Source organism: Manis pentadactyla, chromosome 14 (assembly GCF_030020395.1).
Source record: "Manis pentadactyla isolate mManPen7 chromosome 14, mManPen7.hap1, whole genome shotgun sequence".
NCBI classification, from domain to species: domain Eukaryota; kingdom Metazoa; phylum Chordata; class Mammalia; order Pholidota; family Manidae; genus Manis; species Manis pentadactyla.
Window position 1 is genome coordinate 62,389,942 of NC_080032.1, and position 25,833 is coordinate 62,415,774.

The window sequence follows — 25,833 nt, forward strand, 5'->3', positions numbered from 1 at the left end:
TTTCTTTGTTCTTATACTCCACAGATGAGTGAAATCATTTGGTATTTCTCTTTCTCTGCTTGGCTTATTTCACCGAGCATAATACCCTCTAGCTCCATCCATGTTGTTGCAAATGGTAGGATTTGTTTTCTTCTTATGGCTGAGTAATATTCCATTGTGTATATGTACCACATCTTCTTTATCCATTCATCTGATGGACATGTAGGTTGCTTCCATTTCTTGGCTATTGTAAACAGTGCTGCGATAAACATAGGGGTGCACCTGTCTTTTTCAAACTAGGCCACTGCATTCTTAGGGTAAAATCCTAGAAGTGGAATTCCTGGGTCAAATGGTATTTCTATTTTGAGTTTTCTGAGGAACCTCCATACTGCTTTCCATAATGGTTGAGCTAATTTACATTCCCACCAGCAGTGTAGGAGGGTTCCCCTTTCTCCACAACCTCACCAACATTTGTTGTTGTTTGCCTTTTGGATGGTGGCCATCCTTACTGGTGTAAGGTGATATTTCATGGTGGTTTTAATTTGCATTTCTCTGATGATCAGCGATGTGGAGCATCTTTTCATGTGTCTGTTGGCCATCTGAATTTCTTCTTTGGAGAATTGTCTGTTCAGCTCCTCTGCCCATTTTTTAATTGGTTTATTTGCTTTTTGTTTGTTGAGGTGCATGAGCTCTTTATATATTTTGGATGTCAACCCTTTATCAGATCTGTCGTTTATGAATATATTCTCCCATACTGTAGCACCTTTTTGTTCTATTGGTGGTGTCCTTTGCTGTACAGAAGCTTTTGAGCTTGATAGAGTCCCACTTGTTCATTTTTGCTTTTTTTTCCCTTGCCCGGGGAGATATGTTCATGAAGAAGTTGCTCATATTTATGTCCAATCAACTCTGTTTTAAAAAACATAATTTTCAGTTACTTAGTATTGAGATACTCTCTCTGGTACAGTTCTACAATAAACATTTATTGAGAGTACCCTGTATTAAGTAATGATATCATTGTTTAATCATCTGGCACCACCTTAATGTACCTGTTTTTTCTTTTATTCAAATGAATAGTTGCTGTTGGAATTACCTTAAAGTATGAGAAACTGGCCTTGCAGAAAGCACTGATGACCTCCTGATGCCAAATCCAGTGCCTGTTTTTCTCACCTGATCTTACAGACCCTATTCATCATACTCTGCTCAGTACATTTTATTTCCTGAGCTCACATGACACTCTGCTTTTGTAATTTTCTCCCTACCCCCCTGTCTACTGTTCAGATTTTGCAGTTTTCTAATCTTTTGTGTCACCTGCACCCACTCCTCCCACCTTATAGTGTCATATTCAGTGTGATTCCATTCTTTTCCCCCTGACTTTTTTTTAAAAGCTTAGATGACTTCAGGCTCCAGTGGTCGCCTATGTGATGCTGATTGCCAAGTCAGGATCCTTAGCCTAGATCTTGCCCTGCACAAGACCTGTTGCCTGGCCCATTGATCATCTGATGCAAATCATCTCCAAATCAATAACCAGTCTCCCTCCCCCAATGTCTTCCCTCCTTTATCCTATTAGTAAATGGCACCACTGTCCGCTCAGGTGCCTGCGGCACTCAGACCCTTCACATCCACATCACGCTCCATTCCTGAATTACATTTTCTAATCTCAAAACTGTTCTCTCCTCCCACTTACTGCCTCTCACTCTGAAAAATCACTTTCTATTTCCAACAGGCATCCTTGCCTTGATTATTGGCCTCTGGCCTACCCTCCATACCATTATTGCCAGGTGCCATTTCTAAAATAACAAGAGTGTGATCATCCCACTGCTTAAAACTCACACACTTACACACCTTAGTCTGTTCAGTTCACAAGATGATTTTGAATCAGGCTGGCCCGGCCGCACCTTCAACCTCACCTCATGCTGCGCATGTGCACTTTTGACCCCTGCTACTCCAAGCAGAGCTGGCATCCGTGGTACAGTGTTCTCCCTTGGCCCAGGGCCTTTAAACTGGAACTTATTTGCCTTTACTTTGCTAATTCCTACCTGTCCTTGAAGACTGGAATAACTGGGCCTTCTCCAAGAGCTGTATTGGAATGTTTGTTTCCTCACGGACCAGCTGTGTTCCTCCAGGCCACGCTACTGTTGGTTCAACTACAGCTTTCCTTAGTTTTTAGGCTGTTAACAACCTGGTGCCAAAGTAGGCACTCAGAAAGTGTTTGTCTAGGGAACACATTATATCCAGAAGATTTGCTATGAGCTTCTGGTAACCAGCTTTTCTGAAGAGGGAGAGGGCTAGGGATAGTTTCAGGAGTCTGGTCTGTTGATCATCTCCCATCTCTATCCTTGGAGCTGTCCAATTTTTGTCCCAAACATGAAAGAACTGGGGGCAAGAGAAGGGGAGTGAGAGGGAAAGGGATGTGTTCTTTAGGCCGATGTGAAAGCTGGTTTGGGACCGGACCAGAGCCTGAGTCACAGGAAGCGCGGCAGTCGTTTCCATCGCGACGGGAGCAGAGCGTGGTGGCCCGCCGCCCCGCGGTGCCTGTCCAGCCGGGGGCGCCTGCACCGCCCGATGCAGCCCCTCCCACCTCCCCGCCCCTCCCGGACAAAGTAAGGAGAGGGAGGCGGCCAGCTCGCGCCCCGCGCCCTTCGAGGGAGAAGCCTCTGGGGCAGCGAGGGGAAGAGGTCGGGGGAGCGGGAGGATGAAGCGTGTAGCCAGTGCAAAAAGGAAGGTTTGGGGTCGGAGGAGAGAAAAGGGCAGCTGCGAGCGGAAAAGGAAAGTGACATTTTGGATTTCGCTCTAAACAATGAGCAGCTGCATCCTCAGGACCCAACGCAGGATCCTTTTATGTTAATAGAACGTTGCATCGCTGACCGGCTGGGGGCGGGATGGGGAGAGACGGGTTTTAGAGAGCTCGTAAGACCTACCCTGAAACTGCTTCCAGACTGGACCCCAACAACTTGGGGCACAGAACACTCTTCCCCCTTTATCTTCACTGCAAGTCTGGTCCTCTTGGAAAGCAAAACCGGGCCCAAGACCCCACCGGGCTGCGGTTGATGATCTGGCGGAGCAGCGGTCTGGAGTGGGCCCGTTTGCCTGGGCGCTCAGCCAGAGCCCCGCCCTCGACCTAAAAGCATTGGAGGTGTGTGGCTTTTACGTCAAGAGCAATACTCTCTCAGGTGGTAATTGCCACTCTGGGGTACTTCTCAGTGTTAGCAATTTTTTCCTTAAAAGGGGGATGAGCAATGCAAAATTTGGGATTTAAAAAAAACTTCTGTAGTTAATTCTGGTTATTTGCTGTGTTTGAAATGTCCAACTGCCGATTTAGGGCTTAAGTAACTTGTGACCCCTCTGACGTGTTTTGAACGACTGAAGCAATCTTAATTCAAACATTCAGTGTTCAGGCTTAAATGGACACTTGGAAACCAAGTGTGAGTCGATTTCAATGGAAAGTTCAAAGTATGAAACAACAAATATGTGTCCCTTGTTGCCACTCTTGCTTGAAGGATTTAATCACCTCTGTTAGGTAGATTCCTAAAATCAAGGAGTTTTGTAACGAATTCTCCAACATGGGCTGCGGCTAATTGGTTCTGTGACATCAGTCCATTTCCCTTCTCAGTTTCCGTCTTTATCAAGAGAGTAAAGATAAGCGGGAAGGCATACTCCTGCAGGGTGCTAACTCCTCTTCCCTGACTGCCCCCTCCAAGCAGTACTGTTGTCGACAATTTGGCCAGAATGCATGCTTCTCAAACCTGTGGACCACCCCGTGCTAGGGTGGTTTTAGCTGATCCCAAACCCAGCATGAATGTGCTGTGACATCTGAAAGAGCAAATGCTGCTCTAGGCTGCATCCATAGACAGCAAGCGACTAAATGGGGATGTAGAGGATTCACTACCTGACTTAGCATTGACTAGACCATAATCTAGACTCTAGAAAAGAGCAGCCACTTCAAGAAAGATCATTAAAAAACCAAAGTAGAATATAGGGCTAAAAACAATACAGGTTCTTCTCTGTCATGCTGGATACTCTGTCTTATGAGGAGGGGTTTGAAATAAAACCATGAAATGCTTGGAGATGTGTAGGTGCTGGGGAGGCAAATGCTGTTGTTTTGAATATTCAGGAACTCCCGAGTAGAAGAGAGGGTAGATGTGTTCTTTGTTGCCTTGCAGAGGATAACAAGTACCAGTGGAAGATAGGCTGCTCAATATCATTTCTTCAAACTGACATTTACTGAGCGCCAACCACATGTAAATTAACATCTGGGCGTGAAAGGGCTTGCCTGGAGAAGCAGTGAGCCCTGTCACAGAACACTCCAGCAGAGCTGAGCAATGGTCAGGCAGGGCTGCTCTGAAGACAATTTCTGCCTGGGGTGGGAAAATGGGTGAGACGGCCTCTAAAACCTCCTCCAGCTCCTAAGAGCCTGTGAGTCCATGGACTATGACAACTTTCAACAGTAACTGAAGTTGGGCCGAGGAATTCTCTTTGGCAGAAGTGAGAGGAGCTTCAGTATGTTAAGTACATTATCTCCTGTTCACAGAAATACAAAGGGAGTCCCTGCAAACCCTACCCTGCCACAATTTCTACCCCAGATGTAGTCCCCCAGGATATAAAGTTCAAGCCACTGACAACTGCAGTTGAAATACTGAAATCATAACAGGTAAATATCAAAAGATACATTTCCTTTTTGGGTGTTGAAATTCAGTATGCATAGATAATGCATTATGTGTAAAATACTATGCATGCAGTAACATGGGCACTACTGTTTATGGGTCTGTCTTGTCCACCTGATTTTGAATTCCTTGAAAGCAAGGATTATGTTTTATTTATTTTGGAATCCCCCATGCTTAGCACAGTATCTGATACAGAGTTGGTGGTATGAAAGTTTTTGATGAATTGATCTAAACTATCTTAGATTGCTCTTCCTTCAGCAAATGTGTACCGAAAGCTTTCAATGGACAAGTCATGTCCTTCTCCCATGAGGAACATAAAAAATAAAAGCACAAGCTCACCGTCCCTGCCCCCAACAGACTCACAATCAAGATGAGTTGGAAATACACACACTGAAGATAATTAACCCTAAAGCTGTTGACCAAGTGACAGAATGATCTCCACAGACAAAAGTACTGAAATCCAGATGAGGGAGATTGGTATAGGCTGTAGAGGTAGGGGAACTAAGAATCTTCATGTAAAATAGGAGGAATTTTCAAATTTAATTCCATTTCTCAAAGCAATATTCACTCTAGCTCTGAGCTGAATTTATTCATTCTTTAATCCTTCAGGCAACAGGCATACACAAGATACATATTTTAACTTTTTCTACATGGCTCACCATGTATTTTGAGGATAAACTGAGTATGGGTTAGGTGTAATGGTTTAGGTGAAATCCAGATCGAGTGCATCAAGAAAGGCACACAACAGTCTTTGATGAACAGAATTATCCAAAGGAGGGAATTTAAGGAGTAAGTTGCAACAGAATTTATTTTTTTCCATTCTGAGAGTATTTGATAGAGTCAGAAGCTCAGAACTGTCAGGAATATTAGAGGTCACCTCATCCAACTTTGTCATTTTACACATGGGGACTGAGTATAGAGAGAGGGAAGACAAATGGCTTGCTCAAAATCTATCTGGGGGCAGCACAGAGACGGGACTCTAAGAGGCCTCACCACTTTCTCCGGGCCTTCAGAGTTTCCAAAGCTCAACAGAGGGCAGAGCTCTGATTGCTTGGAAAGATGTACATCAGTTTTTATTGTCTCCCATGTCCCTGTGAAGGAGATGAAGGAGGCATTTCATACAGAGCCTTGGCAGGAAAAATTGTATTCATACCTCCCCACTGTTTGTATTTTACAAGCCCCCATGTCAAATTGATGGCCATCTCCTAAATTACCCTGGTCCATCTCCTGAATTATCCCCAAGTGCATATGTCCACCCATCCTCACTGTCACTACCTTGATGGAGGCCCTCATCACCTCTTGCCCAGATGCTCCAGGTGGCTTCTGACCTGAACTCCTCCAAATCATGCCCCCTGGTCTTGCTAGAGAGATGGCCCCAAATCACAAACCTGATCTTGTCAGCTCAGGCTTAGAATAGCTGCATAGGCCCCATGTGACCCTTTACAACCTAGCCATCTCTCTGGTCCTCCACGAGCAATGTCCAGTGACTGTACTTGGAATGTCTGGAAAAGCGCATGCTCTTCCATACTGTTGTTCCTTGTATGGTCTTGTCCATCTGCCCTTGATTCCTGGCCTTGCCTGTTTATTCTTCAAGGACAGGCTGCTCTGCTCAGGTATGAAGGCTTCCTTGCCCTCCCAACAGTTAGTCACCAGCTAGAAGTGTGCTCTGTTAGCTCTTTGTATGTGCCTTTATTACTGCAGTGATCATGTGCATTGCAATGACCTGTTTCTGTGTGTCTCCCCTCCTTAGTGGGCTGTCCTTGAGGGCAGGGGCCATGTCTGGTTTATCTGAGGAATTGTCTCAGCAAATGCTTGCAGTAAGGAAGGAAGAAAGGGAAGAAGTGAAACTATGATTATTTGTAGAGAAACAACTATTTTTCTTTGCTTTGCATAGTATTTTTTAATATTATTGCATGTGTGTGTTAAAATGAACATTGCCACTCTCCCCAGCCCACTCCTCGAAGGTAATTACCTTCAATATACCTGTATAAATATATGCAGCCATCTTGTTTTTTCTTAAGTATGGAATCATATATATTGTTCTATTTTTACTCAGTATATTACAGGCATACATAAATATTTACCTTATTTTTTAAAATGATTGCATCATATTCCATAATACTTATGTGCCCTATTTTTAACATTCCATTATATATAGACAAGTAATTTCTGATTTTTCACCATTATGCTACAATAACAGTTGGCATGACTTGTTTTCAACCTTCTGTATGATTTCAAAATTGTGATGCTGTCACCATTTCTTATAATGTCAGCAAGAACCTATCAATGGAGTGATTTTCAGAAGCCATGATGGCATTGGCTCTTGCCTTGGTCTCTGTCCTGTCGCTATTTTGTGTATTCTGAATTCCGTTGGCTCTTGTAAGGGTTAGGGCTGAAAAGGGGACTCTTGAGAGACACAAAGTGGAGTTTCAGCAGCTGTCTGCTAATGTAACAGGAGTGTGACAGTGACGTGAGAGCCCTCTAAGACTCAACCTTCCAGGTACATAAATCAGGACTTTGACTAGATTCTGCAAACTTATGCCAGTTATTTTTTCATTGTGCAGTGAGTTAATTATTAATAGAGCTGGGCTCTGAATGAAGAAGGTGCAAAAATGGCCAAATGAGATCCAGGGAAAGTGTTTCTGCCAATTGCTTCCTTTTTTTTTTCTTTCTATAGGCATTAAGCTACCAAGTAACCACTAAGACACCTATATTTTAGGGTAAAAGGTGTTTGTGGCATGAGAATGGTTTCCTTTGCAGTTACTTATGGGAAATGGGTCTTTTGCTTGGTGTCCCAAACTGCTAACTACTTCATTAGCTCATCTGATTTCCTTGGCTCCTGTCCTCCCTTCAGAGGGGCAGGACTGATGCCAAAATGTCTCTCCTCCCTACCTCACCACTGCAGAAGGGAACCAGAAGGAGCAGCAGAGACTCAGCCACAGCTTTTAGATCTGCCACTTTTTCTTCTCCACACCTGCCCTGTGCTCTTCCCATCCCCAGATATAGGGGCAATTACTTGTAATTTGCTACTAGTGACAATTTATTTTTTACTCTTCTGCTGCAGAACTAGAATGGATGCTAAAAAGCCAGGGAAATGCAGTTTGACATCCTTCCCAAATCTGAAAGTGAGCAAACAAGAAAATCTCACCTCTGGGAAGGTAAGGATCCTTGAATTTTATTTGGGGAGGAGAAGTATCCACATGAAGATTTTGAGACCTGGGACTCAGTGGCGATTGCTGTGCCCCAGCACCTTGGATGGCAGGAGGCAGCAAGGGAAGACGTGGGAAGACCAAGCTAATTGGCAGAGCCAGGTCTGGATAGGCTTGGAGGGAAAATCGGCTGGAGGGCCAGAGTGGTTTCATGAACTGCAGAACTGCAAGGCCTTAATTGAACATCTGACTTGTGTTTGAAGAAGCCCTGGCTGGTGTCTCTTCCACAGTATCTTTCATTCTGCTCTATATGCTGGAACCATCCTGGAAGTAGCCTGGAATGGTTCTGAACATGTATGCAAGAACATTTCCAGAAAACGTGTTTTTTGTTGTTGTTGTTGTTTTTTAATTTCCTTCTAACACAGACATGGGGCTTTTCTTTTTACTTTGCTTCCAAGACTAGTGAAACACCACAGCATTGATGTTAATATTGTGATGTGGTAGTTTAGTGATCACCATCTGTAAGATCAACTTCTAAATCAGGTATATTTTTTACTCTAACTCCCTTGGTTTGAATTTTGCAACTTACTGAAAAGATCATCGTGGGGAAGTTGGGGTTCCTATGGCCAGGATCTTCACTGAACTTAAGCCACCTGATGACGTAACTGGCCTGTTGCTAGGCTACCACTTCTACACCCATAGGCAATAAGCTATTATTAAACTGTATAGAGTACTCAGCGGAGAACAAGCCTGGTAATAAACCCTTTCACCCCAAAGAACGTTTGCTGTCATCTTCTCTGGTCACATTGAATACATTGAGAACTTGCCTGGGGCTGAAACCCATTGACAAGACAATCATATTGTCTGCAGTCTTTGTTCTTTCTGAAAAATTTGCAGCAAGCTTGAACACAGAGCATGCAGGATTAACTCTCTGAAACCTGCCTGCATCACTTATTTGGAGAGCCAGACTTTAGCAGCCTACCCAAGGCCTGGTGAAAATTCTCCTCCCCATAGATCACATACTACCTCCTTAAAATGATGACTCTTAAGTTACTTCCTCCAAGCTGTGCTCCTGATTTAACCCCAGCATTCTCCCCATAAGGGTTATAACTCATAAAAATGGACCCTAATGCAAACTCCATTGTCTCTTGCCTACCCTTTCCATCACCACTGTGGGGTAAGTTGCAGAATTTCCAGAATCTCCCACCTGACCTTAGTTCATTTACATATCAGTAGGTATTTACCACTGGAGAGCCTCCTGTAGGTCAAGGGGTGGAGGGGAAAATGGCCATTCTCTCCCCAGCTCTGGTAAGTAATTGGTCTGGTGTCTGCCAGTCACCAAGACCTGCCAATGGAGTTCCTCCTGGAAGGGGCAGGTGGGAAGTAGTGAGTGCGCCATGGGGGCAGAGTGCGAGCAGGACGGCCAGGCTGAGCCTAGCCAGCCAATTGGAGCAAGTTGTGAGCAATAAAAAATGGTTTCTTCCAACCTACCCTTTCCCTTGACTTATTTTGGTTTCATAGGTTTCACAGAGGATTTGCCCCAGGCAGGGAAAAGCCCTTCCCTCCCGGGAGCTACAACCACATACAGCAAAACACATTTATTTTGCAATTCGTAAGTACAAAAATTTCTTAACATGTAAGACATTTCTTTTGATAAAGCAGAAGTTGATACAGTAAATAGTAAAATCTGTAGCAAACAAATAGTAAATCTACAGCAAAACATGATAGTACAATACAGATAACATTCTGTTCACATTTTAAAATATTATGCAAACTCAACGGTCTTGGTCATGATTTTACTTAGTAAAATCATCACGTTTTGCAACTTACTTTTTTTTTAAGCTGCTTGAGCCCACATTTATTGAGTGCTTAGATGACTTTCGCATGAACCTTAGAGGCAAGAACTGTTATTTATTATCCCTATTTCACAGATGGAGAAACTGAGATGCAAGTGAAGCTAACTAGCCATGGTGGACAGAATTCAAACTTATATTCTTAATCACTCAATTCCATGCCTCTTCACCGAGTAATGTCAACTCTGTTAAATGTTGTCCTATAAGAATACTTATTAAAATATATTATATTTTATATTTAATAATTTTATATTAAATTAGTCTCATATATTGTCTTTTAATCCTTATTTAAAATATGCATATTTTAATCATTATATTTTAGAACCTCAAAGTATGTTATTTATATTAAATTTAAGGACAGCAAATTCTGCTGCAGTTATTATCAGTTATTCCTGCAGTGACAAGAATTATCAAAAATCACAGGAAAATAAAAAAATCACATTGAAGATAAATTCTTTTATGGTGTATTTTATCATAACTGCTAAAAATTGACCATATCATTTAAAAATATTTAAACTTGTGACTATTGCCTTTACATTGGTAATTATTCTTGTGAGCCCTAAGTAAATGTCTTTTCCCCATCTGGTCATTCTCCCCAGTGGACTCCTCAACCACAGACTGAATAGGCTGAAGTAAGGAAATGGGAAAAGCCACTAACTGTCCTCAGCACATGAAATCTGGGGTTTCAGTGGATAGTTATGATATTAATTAGAAGCCGAAATGAATGGATTATAATCTCTTCACCTAAAAATATAACACTGAAATTGAGAGAGCCATGGATCTTACCATATAAACTGCCCCAAGCAGATGTTGAAAAAAATATTTTAAATGTTTAAATTGATAATAGTTTATATTTACTTCATGATATTTAATAGTATAAGTTATACATAATGTTTATAGTAATAATCACATATTTAAAAATTTTTAATATGGATCTTGGTAGCATTTCAGCTAAGAGAAATTTTAAAATGTGATTATTAATGATTGATTTACTTGGCTTTAAGACAACCAGGTAGTCCTCTATATAGTAATATATGATTCTTTTAAAAACGCCCATGTCTAACTGGCCAAAACATGATAAAACATTAAAGAGCCATCTGCCATAAACAGTCCTTTGTCTTTGATGCCTATTCAGGGTCCCTACCCTTTCTACTCAGCTGGCAAGGATCACAGAGCTCTCACAGTGGCCCCCAATGACACAGAATCTCTCCCTACTTCAGGAACATGCTTTCTTGCTATAGTTTCCCCTGACTGCCAGTAGAGGGAACATGGCCTCTTCTGGACCTCAGGTGCCTCAGCCGGCAAGTTGGAATATGTTTGGCTGTTCTGCAGTTCGATTCAAAGAAACCAGTGTTGCGTGGCACTGTCTCTGGGCCTGGAGGAGCTAGCAGAGCTCCAGGGTCTCAGGTTTAGCTTAGGCCGGCGCAGGAGAACTGGGAGGGGCCAGGGGCCAGCTGCTGTTAATTTAGGATGTTTCTGTATTTTCAGGTCTGGAAGAGCAGGTACTTGCTCTTTTATTTCTCTTCTATCCTTTAAGTTGTGCAACGGCTGCATACCACCTCCTTAAACAAGCCTTCCCTCACCACCCTTTCTAATTCTATTACACAGTTGTTTTCTTCAGTTGTTTATTGTCTTAGACACCCTCTGAACTGCACTAATATGGCAGCCACTGGCCACATGAGGCTATGGAGCCCTGGACATGCAGCCAGTCCACATGGAGGGGTGTTATATGTGAAAAATGCACCAGGCTTAAAAGAATTGGTGTGAGAAAGTGAATGTAAAATACTTATTGATACTTTTTCATAATTGGGTGAATTTTATAGTATGCTAATTAATACCTTGATAACATGGTACAATAATATTGATTAGTCTTAAAAATAGTATTCTAAATATATTGTGTCAAAACATATTATTAAAATTAATTTCATCTGTTTCTTTTTAGTTTTTAAATGTGGATACTAGAAAAATTTTAACTTCACAATTTCTATTGTCCAGTGCTGTTCTCAAGCAGAAGCTCCGTGACAGCCAAGATATTCTTGGTTTGCTTCAGCACTAACTCCCCACAATCTAGGGCAGTTTATATAAAATATAATGTTTTTAATAATAATTACATTTAAATATTTTAAATATGGATCTTGGTAGTATTGTAGTTAAGGGAGTTTTTAAAATGTGCTTTTTAAATAATTTAGCTATTTGTTCCCTCTGCACATATATATCAGACACATTAGTTTTAACTGGGACTCATAGTTTACATCAGTGTTCACTCCTTATGTTGTACAGTTCTTTGGTTTTTGACAAAAGGTGGACAATTGATCCACCATTACAGTATCACACAGAATAGTTTCACTGACCTAAAAATGCCCTGAGCTCCATTTATTCATGCTTCTCCCCCATCCCTGTGCACCCCCAGCAACCAATCTTTTTACTGTCTCTGTAGTTTTGCCTTTTCCAGGATATCGGATAGTTGGAATCATACAGAATGTAGCCTTTTAAAAGGCTGGCTTCTTTCACCTAATAATGTGCATTTAAGCTTCCCCCATGTCTTTTTGTGGCTTGATAGCTCATATTTTCTTGGTGTGGAATTAACATTGCATTGTCTGGATGTACTGCAGTTTATTTATCCATTTAACCTTCTGAAGGACATCTTTGTTGCTTCAAAGTTTTGGCAGTCATGAATAAAAATGTTTCAAATCCATATACAAGGTTTTTTTCTTGCTACCTCTTGACTTATAAATTTTATTTATTTTTTATTGAGGTATAATTGACATCTAACATTATATTAGTTCCATGGGAACAACATAATGAACTGATATTTGTATACACTTAGAAATGAGCACTTTAATAAGCCTAATTTCTCCATCACCATACAAAGTTACATAGTATGCAATACAATATTATTGACTATAGTCACCATGCGGTACGTTATATCCCCATGACTTGTTTATTTTATGACTGTAAGTTTGTACTTCTTGACCATCTTCCATTTGCTCACCCTCTAGCCCACCTCACCTCTGGCAACCATAGTCTGTTTTCTACATCTATGAGTTTTGCTTGTTTTTTTATAATCCACAGATAAGTAAAATCATGCAGCATTTGTCTTTTTCTGCCAAGCTTATTTAACTTAGCATAATACCCTCAAGGTCCATCCAAGTTGTCACAAATGGCAAGATTTCATTATTTTCTATGGTTGAATAGTATTCCACTGTGTGTGTGTGTGTATCTCACATTTTCTTTATCCATTCACCCACTGATGGCCACTTAAGTTGTTTCTATATTTTCGCTATTGTGAATAAAGCTGCAGTGTACATGGGTGCAATTATCTTTTCCAGTTAGTGTTTTCATTAAAAAAAAATAAATACCCCAAAGTGGAATTGCTGGATAATACTGTAGTTCTATTTTTAGTTTCTTGAGGAAAATCCATACTGTTTTCCATATTGGCTGCACCAATTTACATTCCCACCACCAGTGCACAAAGGTTCTCTTTTCTCCACATTCTCACCAATACTTGTTATTTCTTATCTTTCTGATAATAGCCATTCTGACAGAAGTGAAGTGGTATCTCACTATGGTTTTGATTTGAATTTCCCTGATGATTAGTGATGCTGAGCATCTTTTCATGTGTCTATTGGCCATCTGTATGTCTCTGGAAAAATGTCTTTTCAGATCCTCTGCCCATTTAAAAATTGGGTTATTTGGGTATTTGTTGTTGTTACTGAGTTACATGAGTTCTTTATTTTGGATATTAACCCCTTTTCATGACTTGAAAATATTTTCTCCTATTCCATATGTTTCTTTTTCATTTTGTTGGTGCTGTACCTTGCGGTGCTGTACCTTGCTATACCAGGCTGTTTGGCTTGATGTGGTCCCCACATGTTTATTTTCACTTTTGTTGCTTTTTCTTTTGGTATCTAATCCAAAAAAATCACTGCCAAGACCAATGCCAAGAATCTTAATCCCTAAGTTTTCTTCTAGGAGTTTTATGGTTTCCAGTTTTCAGGTTTGTTGTAAATCTTTAATCCATTTGGAGTTGTTTTTGGGTATGGTGTAAGAATAGGAATGTGGTTTCATTCTTTTGCATGTGGCTGTCCAGTTTTCACACCACCATTGATTGAAACTTGTCCTTTCTCCATGGTATATTCTTGGCTTCTTTGTCATAACAGACCACATATGCATGGGTTTATTTCTGGGCACAGTTCTATTCTATTGATCAATGTGTCTGCTTTTATGCCAATACTATACTGCTTTGATTGCTGTAGGTTTTATATAATGTGGTTTGCAACCAGGAAGTGTGATCCCTCCATAATTTGTTCTTTTTCAAGATGGCTTTGGTTATTTGGGGTTTTCTGTGGTTCTATACAAATTTTAGGATAGTTTTGTTCTGGTTCTGTGGAAAATGCCATTGATATTTTGATAGGGATTTCAGGAATCTGTAGATTGCCTTAGGTAGTATGGACATTTTAACAATATTAATTCTTCCAGTTCTTGGACCCAGAATATCTTTCTATATATTTGTGTCTTCTTCAATTTCTTTCATCACTGAGTTTTCAGTGAGAACTAACACCTTAATGATATTGAGTCTTCCTATCCATGAACATGGAAAATCCCTCCATTTATTTAGACTTTTTATTTCTTCCATCAGAGTGTCATAGTTTTCCTCATGTGTATGTTGTACATATTTTGTTGGACTTATACCTGAGTATTACAACCTCTTGGGGATGCTAATGTAAATAGAGTTTTTAATTTCAAATTCTAATTGTTCATTGCTGATATATAGGAAAGCAATTGAATTTGTATATTAATCTTGTATCCTGCAACCTTGCTATAATCTTGGCTTGTCTTTATACTCTATATAGTTAGATGAACAGAAGTGCTTAATTAAAAGTAGGTGAATTTACAGTGTGTACTTTTTGGCTCACTTAATAAATCACTGCCAACTCTGAAGTCATACAGATACAGAAATGTCTTCTAAGTTTTATAATTATGTCTTCCATCAGTTCCGAAAAATTCTTGAGGCATTTTGTCTTTCCTATATTCTTTCCTTCCTGAAACTCTAATTAGATGTGTGTCAAACCTCACTCAATCCTAATGTCTCTAATCTCTGAGTACATTTTTCATTTATCTCTCTGTGCTGCTTACTGGATGATATCTTCACACCTGTCTCTTCCAGTTCACTGATTCTCTCTTTGGTTATGGATAATCTTTTTTTAGCCCATTTATTGAGGTTTAAGTTTCAATTTTTATTTTTCAAATTTCTAATTTCATTTTTAAATCTGGTCATTTGTGTGGTATCTTACACTTATATTTTCAATCTCTTTTATTCCTTTAAGTATATCATGCATCATTATTTTGTAATTTTTACCTGATAATTCAATATTTGGATTTTTTGAGGGGTAAGGAATCTGATTCTTGTGTCTATACTTTCTGCTAGTTTTTACTCACAGTACCTTGTTTCCTTGTATATTTTGTAACTTTTTGGTTTTTGATTCCTTACTGTTAAGTTATGAGTCTTGTTTTGCAGAAAAAGAAACTGAACTTGAAAGATGGCAAATGGTTTGCCAAAGGGCACATAATTGGCAAGTAAAAGAGCAAGAATTCTAGTCAAAGTCTGTCTGACTCCAAAGTCCATGTACTTTTTCTATCCTGTGAAGTCTTAAAAGCCTTTGACTGATGAGCCCTTTCACGGTTTATCCCACAGGTGTTTATTGAGAGCCAGCTTTGGGTCACACATTGCTTTTGGTGTTGGGATACAAAAATAAATATACATCTCCTTGCCTCGTATGCATAGTCTAGTAAGGGATATAAACATGTAAATAAACAAGTGACAATAAGGCAGGGTAAGCGCACTCTGTAATGTAGAAATAAAGTTCTCTGGGAGCCTAGAGAAAGTTTTCTTAAGCCATTGGTGAATGCCCAGGCATTGCATCATGCTTCACTGACATGCCAGTCAGTTACAGTCCCATCAAGTGGCATAGTCAGGGCTCATTAGTCACAATTTTTTCAAAGTGAATGAAACACCCTGGAATTATTCAAGGAAGCTGGGATGGAGGACATTTGATGCAGAAGGATAACATATGCAAAAGCATACAATAAATCTAAACTAATGGGAATAGAGCCTTCAAAATCAGACTCTAACCCTCCTACATGAAGCATAAATCCACTTTATGTTATAGGGAATTTTATGCCTAATGAATAGAATAAATGCTTGTCTCTGATGTTTTTATCTATTGTCAGCTATAACTGGGCTCCATCAGAATGAAAGCATGATCTTATTTTTATTTAGAGACCTTTTGGAGGGAAAACACTTTATAATCCCTTCCTACCCAGTTTCAAGGTAGAACGCAACAGAGGCCAGAGAAGATCATCTGATGGCAGCAGGATACAGTAGAAAGGCTCTGGGGGACATAGATTCCAGACCCGGATTTGCTGCTGTTTTGTTATCTTGGACAAGTCACTTGGGTAACCTTCTTAGCCTCCCTTTCTCCATCTGTAAACATTTGACTAGAGTCCCTAGGGTGCTCCCAGCACCACCATTTTCCAAGCTCCATGCAACAGGTCTCCCCATGGCCACGCACTGAATGCATTAGAAAATGGCTCCAAGCATCTGGGATTTCAGGCTTGTGCTCTTGCCCTTCTCTCAAACCCCATGTTTGACAAGGGTTTCCTTCCTCCTCCTTCACCAGGGGCGGACTGGTGGGCAGGGCCCCAGGGAGGACACTACATCAGTGAGATGAGAACCTGGTACTCCCAAGCGGCTGGCCGCGTTCACACTGCTAATGGGTCTCTTGAGCCTAGCCTTGGCTGTGGGTGTAATCCAGAGGCTGCTCCCCTCTGTGTAGGCATCCTGGGCTTTCTCACACACAGCAAAGGGGCTTTCGGGGCAGAATCTTAGCTAGAAGTGGCAACGGGAGAGATGCTGCAGTGTGCCTTCGGTCTGTGTGGTGAGAGAAGCTTCGTGCCTCAGCAGGGGGTGTGGGGAGCCCGGCCGCTGCCTGCTGTCTGCGTTCTGCTGTACTCATCTTCAAACTAGTGTTTTGTAGGGAATCCCTCAAGAGTTCTCCTTGTCACACCCTCTGCCTGCATCAGTGTATTTGTTTTGAGCTCTTGGGTGTTCTGGCCTCTGTGAAGCTGTATGAAAGCAAGTACAGAGCCTGCAAGGAGGAGAGCTGTGATTTGATATCACAGAACTTGAGCCTCATCTCCCCATTCGACCTTGACCTGGCACTTAAGGAATTTTTTTTTTTAATAGGGAGGAGGAAGGACCAGGAAGAGCCAGCTAAGAACTAGAAAAATAGCCTGTGAGGTATGAACAAGGAGGTGTGCCTTTCTGAAAAGGCTGGGTGGCCTAGCAGCAGGGGCCCGGGGTGGCCCTGAGGCCTGCTGAGAGCCCAGTTGCTGTCTCTCCTGAACTTTACAGATGAGAATGTCCAAGATCCTGCACAAGGTAATAAGATGAGCCAGTGTGTCTCAGGGTTCTGCCCCAGTAGCTCTACAGAGGGACCCGGCCTATCATCCTTCAGCGGTCAGAGGGGGCAGGAAATACACCCCCCTGCGGCCATTCGGTAAACTGCATGCTGTGGGTGGGAACTTGGCATGATAAGAATGCAGAACGGGGAGCGGGAGGCAGAGCGCCCTGGGGAGAGGGCCACGGACCCAGGACAAGGGCTTGGGGCTTCCACCCTTCCGTGTCCCTCTCTCCTCCATTCTGCCAGACTTACACATCAGTGTGATTCCTGGTGGGATGCACTCCTGCCTGACAGGGCTGGTGAAGCTTTTCTTTCCTAAAATGAGCTATCCCTTTCATCTAGTGCCCTAGGGCTGAAAAGTCTTCTTTGAGCAGAGGTTCATCTCTTTAGGCCAATGCACTGGTTTTGCTAGGTGCTCTCTTCATTGCCTTTAAGGAGAGATTATGCACAGGGGGGTTCTCTTGTATGTTAGCTGATGAGGATGGCTTTCCCTCCAAAAAGAAGTGCCAGGGAGCAGGACAGCACCGATTCCTAGTGGGAGTTAAGCCACTAGGAGCGGGCATGTAGTGACACTGGGAAGGGTGGACTACCAACCAGGAGGGGATGCAGAAGTCCAAGCCCACCTGTCTCCAGGACAGCTTGGAGTCAGTTCATATCTTTGACGACGAGTAGCAGGGCTTCCTGCTCCCTCCTTTCCTTCCTTCTTTCAGCAAATATTTAAGTGCCTACTGTGTGAGATAATGTTAGTCTTCGAGATTTTGAAATAAGACACAGATCTTTTATTCAAGAGCCTTGGGCCAGGCAGAAGAAGGCAGATGTAAGACCACATTGAGCTGCAGAAGACCTTTACAGGAGCTGTATGAAAGCAAGTACAGAGCAGGGGGAGCAGCAGGGTCATAAACGCAAGAGGGATGGTTGCATTCCAGAGGCCTCATGGAGTAAGTGGCACCTTGGCCGGGGCTCAGATGTGGGTGCATTCACCAGGTGAATGACAGGACCTCGGAGCAGAGGAAATGGTGGTGGCTTGGGTGATGGGAGAACATGCCAAGCAGAAATGGGACAGGAGCAGAAGTGCCTAGATGTGAAACAGCAAGGTGTGTGAACACTCCAAGTCATTCACAGTTGCTGGGGCTAAAAGGGCAGGGCAAGGGCCAGGATAAGGGGTGAGGCTGGGGGGTTTTATATGCCAGGTCTTCTTCACCCTGGGGAGTCACCAAGGACACTGAAACCCCGTGGCAACAAGATCAGGTGTTGATGTTTAATTTTTGAGGTCACTTAGGCAGTAGCGGATGGGTCAGGAGAGGGGCAGGGAAACTGATTGGGAGACTATTGCAGTAGGTCTGTTATTATTGTAGTGCTTAAACATGGGATTTGGGGGGCAAAGAGTCTTGAAGGAAAATATTCATTTTCACACAATTATGCTACAAATGGTAGGAAATCAGAAGTGACACTTTGCAAGTTTATAGAGACATTCTCAGTCCTGCAAGTGAGGGGGCTGCACTTACAGCAGTTAGCTTGTGTTGATTAGTGTACATTTGCAGTGAAGGCACTTCCCTGGGACATCATACAAATTTGAAAACCACTGTGGTCTGTGCCTAGCACACTGCCTGGCATGTAGTTGTGCTCAGTAAACATGTTAAGAATAAATGCATCTCCATGGTTCAGCCCAACTCTGTGAGTCCATGTATCCTCCTGGCTTGGGGAAGCAAGATGGAGGTGTCCCGGGATGAACCCTTGGGGCTGAGTCACAGGAACCAGTAACTAGAATAGTGTGTCACCTTTGGGGCTATTTTGCACAAAAGCCAGAGATGGGGGTAGGTGTGGAGCAGCTGGGTTTCAGCTTTCCCACTTTCCTCCGAATCAGCTTAAGTGGAACTCAGCTCCTATTTGAGAAAGGTGAGCTGGCTTTTGCAAAGAAGTGAGGTAGAACTTGCCTTTTATTTTCTGAGAAAACAAAAGAGGTGTGAGAACCCAGGAGTGTCTAGCTCAGAAGACAGAGGCACAAGATTCGGAGGAGGGGCCCAAGGTCAGGACACGAGGCTCAAGGCCACTAATCAACCAGGCTTGTCACTGTGCAGTGAGGGCAGCCCCCAGAGCCTCTGGGTCTATTACTCAGCAGCCAGAGACCCAGGGAAGCCCAAGATTCGAGTTTGGGCCTTGATGTGGGAGACTGTTAGCCCCTGAAGCCTACTTGTGAGCGCAGTGGTCCTTTCCCTTTAGATCCGCACGGTGTGCCATCCCTGCTCTGAGGCTCTGAGCACAGCCCCTTGACAGCCACTTTCCGTTTAATTCCCTGCGCTCCAATCTCAGGGAAAGAGTGCCCTGTGCTGTCCTTACTATCTTTCCCCCATCTCATTGCCCTGAACCATCTTAAGTTGTCTGTTGTAACATATATTTTTTGTTTTTAAATAATGCTATTTTTCAATCAAAAAGTGGTACGTGTTCATATAAAAGTTTGGAAAGAAAAGGGGCTCCACAGCTGAGTTCGGGCTGTTGAGAAGGCCTCTGAGAGCTGTGGTGAGCAGACAGAGGGGCCTGAAAAGCCCCCGTGGCCGCCTCTAATGTCCTGTCTTTTCACCTCCCGGCCCCTCAGCCAGTGCCCAGGCCTTGGACAGCATGGGAATTACCACCTATGTGTGCCCCTGTGAAAAAGATTTTTATGCTGAGAATTCTGAGTTTGGATACAGAGTTCAGAGCTATCAAAGAGATTCCTGCTACATTAGCTCAGAGGTCAGTGAGGGACCACAGAACAACCCCACGAAGCTCAGGGTCTTAAAGGAAAGATCCTGTTTTGCCACCGTGAATACGGGAGCTCACACCCTCTTCTTCCTGCCTCCTGGGGATGCTGCAGTAGAATGAAGTGTTGTCATGGGGCATCATGTGCCTCTTGAGGAAGCTGCTGGAGACAAACATCCAGCATAGATTTGTGCAGCACACTGTACAGGTGTGCAGAGGCCACAGCCCCTGGGCTGGTCAAGCTGGTGCAGCTGGAACCCTGGCCTGGTAGCATGTGTCTGTGAGCTGCCTTCTCTCTTTACCCCAGCTTGCTGTACAAATACAATTTTTTATGTGTGACATGATGGGACAAAGGTTGGGAAACCCTGTTCTATACGATAGTTCTCAGTCCTGGTTCTTCCAGAGGATGAAGGTTGCATTTGAGACACACTCCCGGGGTCAGTTGATTGAATCTTACAGACAGATGGGACTTTAGAGGTCACGTCCTGCCCCCACCCCCCGCCCCTACCAAGTGCATGCACATTTCTCACAGATGCTCATTAGGTGGACTTCAGCACTGCAGTGGTGGAGAGCTCACTACCTCTTAAGGACTCCCATTCCATTCTGGGACAGCCCTCAACTATAGAAAATCCTTCTTTTTATTGGACCAGAAACTACCTCCCTATGAATTCCACACTTTGACCCTTGGGTCATGAAGAACAAGTTTGTACTGTGTCCTAGGCAGCAGCCCTTCTGATATTGGCCTCCAGGAGTTTTGTTTGTTTCATTAACAGATATTTTTTAATGAACAGTTTCAGATTTATGGAAAAATTGAGCAGGTAGTACAGAATCCTCAGACTTTCCCTTTTTATTAATATCCTACATGCAGATAGTACATTAGTTACAGTAATGAACCAATATTGATACAGTGTTGACTGAACTCCATACTTTAGGCAGATTTCCTTAAGTTTTACCTAATATCCTTTGTCTATTCCAGGATCCCACCCAGGACACCACATTACATTTAGTTGTCATGTCTCTTTAAGCTTCTCTTGGCTGTGCCGGTTTCTCACACTTCCCTTGTTTTGGATGACCTTGACAGTTTTGAGGAGCTATGTTGTAGGATGCTTTCTTATTGGAATTTGTTTGTTTTTCTCAAGATAAGAGATTGGGGTTAGAGGTTTGGGGAGGAAGACCACTAAGGTAAAGTGCCATTTCATCACACCATATCGGTGGTATGGTATAAAATGTGATTTTAAACTATCAACTATCTATCATAAACTATCAACGTGATTTATGACTGCTGGTGATGACCAAGACCACCTGGCTGAGGTAGGGTTTGTCTGGCTTCTCCACTGAAAAGCTGCTCTTTTCCCCCTTTCCATGGTGTACTTTTTGGAAACCAGTCACTGTGCACAGCCCACACGTGAGGAGTGGGGAGTTGTGTTCTCCATCCTCTAGGTTAGATATGTCTTCCTCCCTACTTATTTCTTAATTAAGTTATTTATTTACATCAGTATGGACTCATGGATATTTATTTTATGCTTTGAGTTATAATCCATTACTACATTATTTTGTTGTTAAGCCTGTTCCCACTCTGGCCATTGAGAGCTCCTTCAACTGGCGCTCGCTTCCCTTTAGCAGACTCTTATCCATGTGGGGTTTTGTTTTGTTTTTGAGCATTTCCATACTTTCTGTCACTAGAAGATGCTCCAGGCTCATCTTGTACATTTCCTGCCCCAGTCCTAGAGTCATTTCTCCAAAGAGCCTTTGTTCCTCATACTGGAGAATAGTATTAGAACTAAGATCTGATTGGTAGGTGTGCTTGTTTCTGTTGGGGTGTTATTTCTTTCAGGACTTCTCAGCTGACAAAGCAAAAAAATGCATGTGTGTGTTTATGTCTGTGTGTGTGTGTGTGTGAGATGTGTGTGTGCATGCACTAATCCTTGCAAATACCATATTTTTAAATATTTCTATATGTATCCATCTGTTTCCATGTTAAGTTAAAGATGTGTTTTTACTGATGTCTCCAACTCTACCATTATCACAATGTTGATTTGTTGATGTTGGCCTTGATTATCTAGCCACTCCAACAGTAAAAAACCTGGTTCCTATCATCCACTATCCATTTATTTGTTTGATTCCAGGGTAATTGTATGGCAGTATCAGAGTTGTTAAGCTCTCAGAAGTTTTGTTTTACTTTACCTTCGCTCAACTTAGACATCCACTAGTTTGATCTGAGGTCAGGGCCTATAGAACCACCTATCCCCCAGACCATGTCCCTATTCTCAGAGGTCAAGATGGACTATTCTAAATAGTGCTCATGATGTAGAGGGCTTAGTTGCACTGGTGATATGAAGTTGAAGTATTTACATACCCATTTCTTATTTCAGTGAGCCCAGTATACCAAGTTTTATGGCAGAGGGATTGGCACCAGCTGTGTCTCAGCTTTGGATAAATGCCATTCAGCTCCTTTAATCATTTTAGGCTCCACACCACTTGCAATTTTCCATCATTCCTGAGTCCATGGTTTTCCTACTTTGTGAGAAATGACCAAAGATCATGCCCCATTTCCACAAGAAAGGAAAATGAGCACGTGCTTTACACGTATGTGCTCCTTTATTCCTCATAACAACCCTATGGCTGTGGCACTATTATTATCCCCATATGACTTAAGGAGAGGTGCCCAGGGTCAAACAACTAATGAGCAGTGGAGCTTGGATTCAAACCAGAGTCTGATTTCAGAGTCATTATCTATGAGCAATATTTTATACCATACTGCTGCGGGAGGGGTCTTTCTGAAATACTGCTTTGCATATGTACCTCCCAACCTTGCAAACTGTCAGTGGTTCGCTATGTCTGTAAGATAAAGACCAAGGATCATAGCTTAGCATTCAGCACCCTCCACATTCCAGTGTACCCTGTGCTCTGGTTTCACCAGCATGAGCAGTGAAGACCCAGAGAGCATGCTCAGGTGCTGTTTCATCTGACAGCATGCTCTCTACCCTTCCTCCCAGTTAAAGCTCAGACCAGGCTACATCCCCTCCGAAAAGCTTCACCACATCCTCCTGGGCCAACTGCATTCATAGTGATTTTTTTCCTTCTTTGTTGACTTATTCTTTTGTTATTTAGTCTGGATTGTGTTTTGTTACTGTATTTTTTATTTATCTGTCCGGTTTCTCCCCAACTCGTCCTCAGCACTGGCTTGTCATTGTTGATGATGGTTATAAGTTTTCATCCCAGCAAATTTATTTGATGAGAAGGTGGGACTCTGTGAGATTTGTGATCATAGTATTTGCTCAGATACTGTCATTGTCCACCTGAATAGACAATCGAATCCTGCACATAGCACATATCAGCCAAACAAATTAGTTTGATCTGAGGTCAGGGCCTATAGAACCACCTATCCCCCAGACCATGTCCCTATTCTCAGAAGTCAGGATGGAGCATTCTAAATAGTGCTCATGATGTAGAGGGCTTAGCTGCACTGGTGATATGAAGTTGAAGTATTTACATACCCATTTCTTATTTCAGTGTGCCCAGTATACCAAGTTTTATGGCAGAGGGATTGGCACCAGCTGTGTCTCAGCTTTGGCTAAATGCCATTCAGTTCCTTAAGTGAGGGCTGGAAAAAGCAGAACACGTGAGTCCTGCTTCAAAGAGCAGAACCCAGCTTGAAGCTGTGGCCAGTCTTTTGCTAAATTTTGGTCATTTCAGTGCCACTTTCATGATTTTTGCTCTATTTACATAGACTCACACTTTTTAACTTAAATTTTAGTCTCATTTTGGCTAAAACCCCCCACAAATTACAGGCTTAATGTGCTAGTTATAGTTTTGCAAATGGGTATTAAAATTAAGGCCTAACTGTTAGATAACTGTTATCTGTGTGCTATGCCCAATGATGTCACATACCTCATTGCGTGCTGACCACCCTTTGGGGGACACAGCTCTGCTGTTTGGGTCTTTCCCTCCCCCCTGTTTTCAGATGGGAAGTCTCTTCTGATCAGGTCCCTGGTGTTCAGGCTGGGCTCCTACATCCTATATCGTCAGGACCACTCTGATGGTGAGAAGAGTTCCTGGACAAGATGATGGGTGCTTTCTTCTCTTTAGAAAGAGCAGCTCAGCTTTGATCTTTTACCCTAATTAAGATTTATTTAAAGGGCACCTACTTAAGGTTTATTTGAAGAACAGGTTCTATGGATTTTTTTTTTTAAGTGTGAAAACCGTTGGACAAGTCAGTCCAGGATAGACACGGCTAGAAAGATCATTTGTTTGGTTATTCATTCAGCACTTCCTTAAGCCTCTCTTAACTTTTCCCAGCTTTAGGGCCAGGAAAGCGGTCTTCATGTGTATCTTGTTTATTGTAATGAAGCAAAATAAACGTCAGAGCAGCACGAAGTGAAACCATACCAAGCACTATTCCAATTCTCTTCCACTTGACCCAGGTTGAGAGCAAGCCTTTGGTTCAAACTCAGAAGCCACCTTCCAACATCAAGAACCTCAGAATGACTCGATTCTTATATAAGGTAGGAAATAATGTTTTTCTCTAGGAGAGGATGAGGGTAGGTGTGTGGCTGGGATAGCTTTTAACAGCCATTTTTGGTCAACTCTCTGCTTAACATGATGAAGACGCTCTATCCACATCACCATGCCCCATCGCCACACAATTTAAAATGTTCCTATTCATTGACAGTCAGACTTCTGTTCTTCTAATTAGTCAGTCAGTCAATCAATCAATCAATGCAGAGGGCGGAGATCCAAGTGAGTATATTTCAGGTTGATAATGTAGGGGAAAAAATGGGAGCTTCTACTGCACAAAGGAAGATTTGCATTATACAGCAGGAAGAATTTCCCCGTCTTGGGGCAGAAAGATATTGGGATGACGATAATAATGGCTCACACTTAGGGAGTACTCTGTGCAGACTGCCTCATTTACCTCACAAAAGCCTTATGAGGTAGGCCTTATTTTTGTCCCCATAGTAGTCATGAGATACTTGAAGCTGATAGAAAGAGTCAGTGTGACCTGTTCACAGTCCACAGCTAGTAATCCTAGTAATCGCTGGTGCAGGGATTCTAGCCCAGGGCCCATGTGTTTAACCATTCTGCTTTTCTTTCCAAGAATTTTAGGCCTGAATTTGGTTCTCTGTGGGGAGGGTGCTGGGAGAAATGACTCCTCGGAGATACTTTCTTGCCTGAGGCTTCTGAGGTCTCTGCTTTCTCCTACAGAGCACCAACAACAACATCACTTCACTGCCTTTCGTGGGCACCAAGGGGAGGAAGACCATGGTAAGGTTCCCACGCATCAGCAGCAAAGTCCTGCTCAGGCCACCCCTGCTGCACCAGGTGAGTACAGGCAGTGCCCATGGCCCGGAACAGATTTCACCTTCTCGAATCTGGACCTGATTTCACTCCAGAACCAAGGTTAGGAAGGCCCAGGGTGGTGTGAAGCACGTATTTACTGAAGATTTGATTTTGGTTCTGTTCTCATCATAAGGAATGTGAACTTAAGCAAGTTGGTCATTGACTTTCTCTTAAGGAAAAAACAGAACCTCTGTAGGGTTGGTGTGAGGATTCATTGGGGAAAGGAAACATGAAGCGTCTGGTGTATGAATGGTAGAAGCACACAAAATGCTTGTTTTCCTCCAGCGTCCCCTACTTTTTTGTATGCAAGGACCACCTGAGATAACGGGAGAAGTGCCAAGTTCAGGGGGTGTTATGCATATATGAGTTCCCCTGCTTGTGCCCTTGGCCAAGTCACTTCCTCTGGTTAGAAACTGGCCTTCTCAACAGCAGTAGTGAAAGACTGTTCCCATCTCTTTCCCCAGATGTCACGGGTCATCAACTGCATACCTTAATGTACACAGGTCTCACAGAGGCTAATCTGAGTCAGACAGATACTTCCCTTGAGAGAAGGATTGAGAAAACCTACTGTCTCATAATTATTATTTCTTCCTGGAGAGGAAGGAGAAGAGTCTGGATGGATGCAGGTTCTTGGATGTGTAAGCGGTTTCTG

General features: G+C 42.6%; 1 protein-coding gene across 1 annotated transcript in view; it reads left to right on the top strand.

The window, feature by feature from the left end:
- The first annotated feature begins 2,387 nt into the window (after window positions 1-2,387).
- DYRK4 (dual specificity tyrosine phosphorylation regulated kinase 4) overlaps window positions 2,388-25,833 on the top strand; it is a 46,530-nt gene continuing 23,084 nt past the window's right edge. The window contains exons 1-4 of the mRNA XM_057491275.1: window positions 2,388-2,579; window positions 2,915-3,112; window positions 24,266-24,346; window positions 25,047-25,163. Of these exons, the coding sequence (XP_057347258.1) occupies window positions 2,388-2,579; window positions 2,915-3,112; window positions 24,266-24,346; window positions 25,047-25,163 (588 nt within the window). The remainder of the gene's footprint in view (window positions 2,580-2,914; window positions 3,113-24,265; window positions 24,347-25,046; window positions 25,164-25,833) is intronic.